This window comes from Wolffia australiana, chromosome 12 (genome assembly GCF_029677425.1).
Source record: "Wolffia australiana isolate 7733 chromosome 12, ASM2967742v1".
NCBI classification, from domain to species: domain Eukaryota; kingdom Viridiplantae; phylum Streptophyta; class Magnoliopsida; order Alismatales; family Araceae; genus Wolffia; species Wolffia australiana.
The window spans coordinates 15,607,840-15,616,493 of NC_135846.1; the positions used below are offsets into that span (position 1 = coordinate 15,607,840).

At 46.7% G+C, this 8,654-nt stretch overlaps 1 protein-coding gene across 1 annotated transcript; it reads left to right on the plus strand.

Moving 5' to 3' along the window:
- Positions 1–5,397: 5,397 nt before the first annotated feature.
- Positions 5,398–7,815, plus strand: LOC144710615 (putative pentatricopeptide repeat-containing protein At3g23330). The gene is made up of 2 exons (XM_078584426.1): positions 5,398–5,557; positions 5,675–7,815. Exon 2 carries the CDS (start codon positions 5,800–5,802, stop codon positions 7,732–7,734), a length of 1,935 nt encoding a protein of 644 aa, XP_078440552.1. The 5' UTR covers positions 5,398–5,557; positions 5,675–5,799; the 3' UTR covers positions 7,735–7,815.
- The last annotated feature ends 839 nt before the right edge of the window (positions 7,816–8,654 follow it).

Sequence of the window (8,654 nt, forward strand, 5' to 3'; positions counted from 1 at the left end):
AATGTAAATAGAGAATTTGGGAGCTCAAGGGGAAATCGATTGATAGAGATATACATATTGAGTGTATGAGATTTGAGAACTTATAATTTTAAAATATTAAATATTGAAGACATTGAGATCGAAATATTGGATGAGCAAAATTGTTCATTTGCATAACTATTACATAATTCTCATTTATCTACTAACATTTCAATAAAGATCACATCTAGAAGAAATAAGTGAGGATAAGCCAAACTATACCTTGTGCTCAAGATGATATGTAGGAGTATGTAAAATCTTTCATGCAGCATTTACCGTGATAATTTCTTGTGTACATATAATCCTTCTTCTACACGAGAATCCCAATCTATTGAAGGTATAGTTAATCGTCATCAAAATCTGTCATTCTACTTAGTAATGATGTGCAATGAAAACCATTGGAGAACCCCTTCACCAACATCTCGACTAATCTTATCAGAATCCAATGCATTTTCTTCCTGGAGTTGATATCCTCTTATAGCAAGGGAAATGATCCCATCTTGACCATCCAATCACCTCTGTGGACTTCTCTCTATATCTAAGATAAACTAATTTGAATCATATGAGTAGGGATCTGTAAGTCATCTGTCCATAAGATCCTTTTGGCATTTCAGGTTTTAGGACCACTAACAAAATCATAACATGAATCGGCCCGATTCACAATTAGCTATACAAATATTAAGGGATTCATACATATCAATCAAATGAAATCTTTCCCCAAAGATCACCCACCATCAATTCTTTGTGCTTCTACTCTAATGGCCACATGACCAGTGATATTATTTCCAGATGTTTTAGTGTCCGTCTTGAGTATCCTATGGATCTAGGTATGTAGAATACACATATAAAGACTAGTGATCTCACCATAATCCACTTTGTCATTGCTTACATTCAATGATTTCATTATAAACATCACAGGGAATAATAACGAACAAACATATATTTCAATTAAATTAAATATGACATGGAAGTGTGGTTGTCTTGAAGACCACATTATAACCATCAATATGAGCTCACAGAGGAGTCCCCTATTCAAGGCCATGATAGGTAAGGGAGAAGAATGATACAACTCAAGGTTGTATAAACCTAGGCAACAAAGGCGAGCGAGTGACATATCCAACTCTTTAGACCTTCACATAGGAGAATACCCTCTTTGTTAAGGTCATGAAAGGTGAGTCCCTTAAGGAAGACGACCCATATTTTTAAGAGCTCGTAGCTTTGTCAAGTTCTTGCTCATTGAAGAATGAGAAATGCCAAAACAATCTTTACACATATTATTCCATATGAAATGTATTTATCCTCCATCAAATAACCATTTTATTGACCTTGGGTAACCACATAGCTCTAAAGAAATGAATCTTTGTAGAAGCCATGCATCACCGACAGACCAATATGACTTAAGCTAAATAACAGACTACCAAAAAAAGAATATGAGCCGTTATATTCACTAGGAGGCTAGAGGCTATGGTAAGATAACATACAATTAAGAAATGAACATGTGCCCAACACTCGTTATGAGGCTAGGATTATATTTTGTTAGATAAAACATATATAAGATAGAATCTAACCATCATGATTCTATCTGGATGGGATTCGTTGTAACAGTACTATAAATACAAACCAAAATGTCCTGTAGAGATTTGTGGGGTTACAATTAATAACATCTAGTTTTTCTCTCTCCCTCTTTCTATGTCTCTGATTGTTTTTTTCACTCTAGACGTTGCCTCCATGGCGACAGAGTCAAGTTCTATCTTATCAACAAGGAGGCAAGTAAAATAGTCTCCTCGTGGTCAAAACTCTTCACCATAACCGCCTTTTCCCTTGTTCGTCTTTGCTGGCTGCCTAACTCGCTGCCTCTCAGCTATTTATAGTTTTTGCATGGGATTATTCTCTCTCTCTATGACCATCTCTCTGTCTTCCTTAACAAGAAGCGTGCATAGGATTTGACTGGGGGCGGTCATGGCGGTTGACGGCAACGGTGAAGCTCCGGCCAGCGGGAAGCCGAGAAGAGACAACTGTCACCGTTCCCGACGTCTTCTTCTCGTCGTGAAATAGAAACTCTAATGGTTTTTAGGGAGAGGAATAGAGAGAGAGAGGAGAAGAGAGAGAGAGAGAGAGAAGGGAACTTGAGACTCCGGACGCCATGGACAGCGTCAATGTTGAGGTTGATTCGATGAAAACTCTGCAACATTCGGCGTCTCTCAAAGGCTTGATTCCGACTCTCTCCGCGAGGCTCGAGGAGATCTACAAGGCCACTTCCGATGTCAATGCCTTCCACGAAACCCTAATCTCCGGTGACAACCTCTCTCTCTCTCTAGAAATGTCCTTCTTCATCTCTCTCTCTAGCCATGTCAATGCCGTCCACCCCAATACAGTCTACTCCTCTCTCTCTCTAGCCTTGTCTTTCTTCATCTCTCTTTCAATGCCGTCCACCCCAACACAGTCTCTAGCCATGTCTTAATTCATCTCTGTCCACCCCAATACAGTCTTCCTCTCTCTCTCTAGCCATGTCTTTCATCATCATCTGTCAATGCCGTTACCCCTATACAGTTTACCTCTCTCTCTCTCTAGACATGTCTTTCCTCATCTCTTTCTGTCTATGCCGTCCATCCCAATACAGACTCCCTCTCTCTCTTTCTAACCATGTCCTCTCTTTCAATGCCGTCCATCCCAATACAGTCTCTCTCTCTCTAACCATGTCCTTCTTCATCTCTCTTTCAATGCCGTCCATCCCTATACAGTCTACCTCTCTCTCTCTCTAGACATGTCTTTCTTCATCTCCTTCTATCAATGCAGTCCATCCCAATACCTTCTCTCTCTTTCTCTCTAACCATGTCCTTCATCTCTTTCAATCAACACAGTCCATCCTAGTAAGTCTGCCTCTCTCTCGCTCTCTCTCCCACCAGCCATCTCTTTCTTCATCTCTCTTTCAATACCGTCCACCCCAATACAGTCTACCTCTCTCTCTCTAGCCATGTCTTCCTTCATCTCTCTTTCAATGCCATCCATTCCTATACAGTCTACCTCTCTCTCTCTCTCTCGCTAGCCATGTCTTTCTTCATCTCTTTCAGTCAATACCGTTCATCCCAATACAGTCTACCTCTCTCTCTCTAGCCATTTCCTTCTTCAACTCTCTTTCAATGCCGTTCATCCCAAAACAGTCTATCTCTCTCTCTAGCCATGTCTTTCTTCATCTCTTTCTGCCAATACCGTTCATCCCAATACACTCGTCCGCCGTGAACCTTAAGGATAACTCTTGGGTTTCGCAGACGACCGCAGGACAGGGATGAGAGAGATAGGGAGGACGGAGACGGAGGATATTCTGGGATACGATCCGAGCAGGATTCCAGCGTCGGTGTTCGAGAAGGCAGCGCCGGAGACGCCGCCGGAGTGGAGCGCCGCGTCCAACGAGTCGCTGTTCAGCATTCACATCACCAACGCCAATTTCTCCGGCGAACAAGTGCCAGTCATCGACGCTGTCTTTGAAGACCTTCCCGACCTCCAAGGAGGAGCGGCCGACGGAGTTACAGTGTCTAGCCCTCCGTCCGAGGCCGGCTCCGGCGAAGATAACGACGCTCTCGAGGATAACGATGAGCTCTCCTCCTTCGCCGGTCCTCGCCGTTCTGACGCCAGCAGCATCCGTTCCTTCGCCTTTCCCATGTTAGTGAGACTCCTCTCTCCATCTCTATCTTTCTTTCTTTCACTCTCCATCTATATTTCTATCTCCTATCTTTCTGTTGATCTACCTATCTATTATCAATCCATCTTCATATTTATGTCTGTTTATGTCTCTTGGTCTATCATTCTACGTATGTTTCGATTTGGCTCTCTCTATCTATTTCTATATATATCCATGTATCTTTCTACTTATCTATTATCAATCTTTCTACCTATCTCTATATATCTTCCATATATAAATCTTTATGTATCTCACATCTATCAATCTATGAATCTATCTATCTCTACATATGTATTCATCTTTCTTCTTATGTATTATCTATCTTTCTAATTATCTCTATATATCTTTCCGTATATAAATCTTTAGGTATCTCTCATCTATCAATCTATCTCTACATATGTATTCATCTTTCTTCTTATCTCTTATCAATCTTTCTACCTATTTCTGTATATCTTTCCAAATATCTCTTTATATATCTCTCATCTATCAATCTATCTATCTCTACATATGTATTCATCTTTCTTCTTATCTCTTATCAATCTTTATATGTATCTCAATATATCTTTCTATATCTCTCTCTATGTATCTCTCATCTATCTACCTGTCTCTACATATCTATTCATCTATCTTTGTACTAATCTCTCATCTATCTTCCTGTCTCTACATATCTATTCATCTATCTTTGTACTAATCTCTCATCTATCTTCCTGTCTCTACATATCTATTCATCTATCTTTGTACTAATCTCTCATTTATCTTCCTGTCTCTACATATCTATTCATCTATCTTTGTACTAATCTCTCATCTATCTTCCTGTCTCTACATATCTATTCATCTATCTTTGTACTAATCTCTCATCTATGTTCCTGTCTCTACATATCTATTCATCTATCTTTGTACTAATCTCTCATCTATGTTCCTGTCTCTACATATCTATTCATCTATCTTTGTACTAATCTCTCATCAATCTTTCAATACCTTTCTGTCTTTCTACCTATCTCTCTCTCTATCTTTCGACCTATGTTTCAATCTACATCTCTCTATCTTTCTACCTATGTTTCTATTCATCTATCTTTCTACCTCTCTCTCTCTTTCTTTCTAACCATCACTTTTTCTATTGTTATGCGTGTCTCTATATATCCATTTATATTTCTCTTTCTACCCTCTCTATCTATCGATCTACCTATCTTTCTACCATCCCCTCCCTCGCTATCTATCTTCCTTTCTTTCTCTATTTCATATTCATATCCATATCCCTCGATTTGTCCATCTATCTTCTCATATATATCTCTCTACTTCTATTAATCTTCATTTTTATCTCTCATTATATTTCGATCTACCAATTAACTATCAATCCATCTCCATATCTATCTCTCTTTATTTCTATCTATCTGCATATCAATTATCCATCCATCTGTATATCTATCTCTCTTCATGTCTATCTATCTGCCTATCTCCAATTCATCCATCTATCTTTATATCCCTCTCTATAATTACCGACCTATCTGCCATCTATCCATCGATACAGATTTCAATCTATCCATATCTCCCTCTATCTTTCTGCCTCTCTCAATCCATCTGCAAACGTATCTTTCTCAATATATTTATCTAACTACCCATCTCAAACACTATCTATATGCATCTCTCTCTCTTCCGATCTCGATCCATCTTATCTCTCTCTCTAGTCCATCATATTAAAGATCTCGAGCAGATTATCCGGAGGCGAGCCTTCTCCAAGAACGCCGTGCACGCGGCAGATTCCGTGGCAGCAGACCGCAACCCACGACAACGACGACGCCCCCCGCACCGTCGCAAGGTTATCACCCAAGAGCCGCTTTTGGTGCTTCTCCTGCCTCGCGGGTATCTCTCTCTCATCATCATCATCATCATCATCATCATCATCATCATCATCATTATAACCATCATCATCATCATTATCGCCATGAAATTTACACTCTTGTTTGAATAAATCTCCAGACTGACTGCGGTGGGAGCGGCGACCCGTTTCCAGCAATCCACCAAGCTCGAAATTTTCTTACACCCCGCTGTATTTTTTCGAAAACTGAAGATGGAATAAATAGATATCATCCAAGATCGTCTCCATGCTCGTTTCCGGATTGCGAGCTTCCCATCTCCACCTTCAGATGCTTGAATCGCCCAAGAACTTTGGCAACGCGGCCGCATCCCCGCCGTCGGATCTCTCCTGGGCGGCGGCGATCCGCCGCCACGCCTCCCGCGGCCAGTTCAACGACGCCCTCGCCTTGTTCCTCTCCCGCCCGGCCAAACCCAACCGCCATCTTCTCCCCTCCCTCCTCAAATCCTGCGCTGTGACCCGCCGCCTCAAGCTCGGCGAGTCCCTCCATGGCTCTTCCCTTAAGCTCGGCCTCTTCTCCGACCTCTGCAGCGCTAATGCGCTCCTCAACCTCTACGCCAAGCTTCACGGCGATGGAAGCGTCGGCGGTAATGGCGATGTTTCCAGCGCTCGTAAACTGTTCGACGAAATGCCGCAACGGGACCTGGTCACCTGGAACACGGTCGTCGCCGGCGCAGCCTCGAGAGGCCTCCACGGTGAGGCCATGGCCATGGTCCGTGCCATGGTCCGCGCCGGGCTGGACCCGGACAGCTTCACCCTCTCCACGGTCCTGCCCGTCTTCGCCGAGCTCGCAGCCATGGCAGCTGCGGCTGAGACCCACGGCTACGCTCTTAAGCGCGGGCTGACCGACGACGTCTTCGTCTCCAGCGGGCTCATCGATGCCTACGCCAAGAGCTCCCGGGCAGACCTCTCCTGGTTTGTCTTTTCCACTGCCTCGGCCAAGGACTTAGTCTCCTGGAACGCGATCATCGCTGGGTCCGTGCAGAACGGGCAATGCGATGACGCGATCAGGATCTTCCGGGGCATGCTCCGGGAGGGGGGCCGGCCGGGGGCGGTGACGTTCTCGAGCCTGCTCCCGGCCTGCGCGCGGGCCACGACACTGCGGCTGGGGCGCGAGCTCCACGGCGGCGCGGTCCGGGCCCTCGCCGGGGACAACCCCTTCGTGGCCTCAGCGCTGGTGGACATGTACGCCAAGAGCGGGCTCATCGCCGCCGCCCGCCGGGTCTTTGACATGATGATCGAGCCCGACGGCGTGTCGTGGACGGCGATGATCATGGGGTACGCGCTCCACGGGCCGGCCGGGGAGGCGGTGGCGATGTTCCGGCGGATGCCGGAGCCCAACGCGGTGGCCTTCGTGGCGGTGCTCACCGCATGCAGCCATGCAGGGATGGTGGAGCAGGCGAAGGGGTTCTACAGGGCGATGACGGAGGAGCATGGGATATCGCCGGGGCTGGAGCACTGCGCCGCCATGGCCGACCTGCTGGGCCGGTCGGGGAGGCTGGAGGAGGCCTACCGGTTCATCTCGGCGATGCCGGTGGCGCCGACGGCGAGCGTGTGGGCGGCGCTGCTGGGCGCGTGCCGGGTGCACAAGGACGTGGGGCTGGCGGAGACGGCGGCGGCGGAGATCTTCAAGCTCGAGCCGGCGGAGGCGGCGGCGAAGGTTCTAATGGCCAACATCTACGCGGCGGCGGGGCGGTGGAAGGAGGCGGCGGCGGTGAGAGTGGAGATGAAGAGAATTGGAGTGAAGAAGGAGCCGGGTTGCAGCTGGGTGGCGGTCAAAGACAAAGTCCACGTCTTCGCTGCCGAAGACCGGAGCCATCCGAGGTACGAGGAGATACGCAGGGCGTGGGGTGCGCTGAGGGAGAGGATGGAGAGGGAGGAGGGGTACGTGGCGAACACGGAGGGGGTGTTGCATGATGTGGAGGAGGAGCAGAAGAGGGACATGCTGGAGGGGCACAGCGAGAGGCTGGCGATCGTGTTCGCGATAATGAGCACGGCGCCGGGGACGGTGATCAGAGTGACGAAGAATTTGAGGGTGTGCGTGGACTGCCACGCGGTGAGCAAGGTGCTGGCCAAGATGGTGGGGAGGGAGATAGTCGTCAGGGACGTTAACCGATTCCACCACTTCTCTGGGGGTCACTGCTCCTGCGGGGACTTTTGGTGAGACCCTTCTGCTATTTTTTCCTCTTTCCCCACCATTCAATCGACCCTTTTGATCTTAATTCGTGTACAAAATACTTCTCCCTCCGTGTTTCTCTTTTTCTCTCTCTCTCTCTCCATGACTCTGGTGTCTTCCCTTCCGATCTCTCTCTCTGTCACACACTTTCCTACTCTCTGGAGTGTTCCTTCCTGTATCTCTGATAATGTCTTTCTCTCTGATGTCTCTCTCATTCTCTCCATCTCTCTTTCTCTGATGTCTCTCTCGCACTCTCCATCTCTCTCTCTCTGATGTCTCTCTCACACTCTCCATCTCTCTCTCTCCCTCTCTGATGTCTCTCTCACACTCTCCCTCTCTCTCTCTCCCTCTCTGATGTCTCTCTCACACTCTCCATCTCTCTCTCTCCCTCTCTGATGTCTCTCTCACACTCTCCATCTCTCTCTCTCCCTCTCTGATGTCTCTCTCACACTCTCCATCTCTCTCTCTCCCCCTCTCTGATGTCTCTCTCACACTCTCCATCTCTCTCTCTCCCTCTCTGATGTCTCTCTCACACTCTCCATCTCTCTCTCTCCCTCTCTGATGTCTCTCTCACACTCTCTCTCTCTGATGTCACTGTCCATCTCTCTCTCTCTCTATCTTTGATGTCACTCTCCATCCCTCTCTCTCTATCATGTCACTCTCCATCTCTCTCTCTCTCCCTCTCTGATGTCTCTCTCCATCTCTCTCTCTCTCTCTGATGTCACTCTACATCCCTCTCTCTCTATCATGTCACTCTCCATCTCTCTCTCTCTCTCTGATGTCTCTCTCCCTCTCTCTCTCTCTCTCTGATGTCACTCTCCATCCCTCTCTCTCTATCATGTCACTCTCCATCTCTCTCTCTCTCTCTGATGTCACTCTCCATCTCTCTCTCTCTCTGATGTCACTCT

Excerpts from the sequence above, each read along its gene's own strand:
- LOC144710615 (XM_078584426.1), top strand. The coding sequence starts at position 5,800 with ATGCTCGTTTCCGGATTGCGAGCTTCCCATCTCCACCTTCAGATGCTT.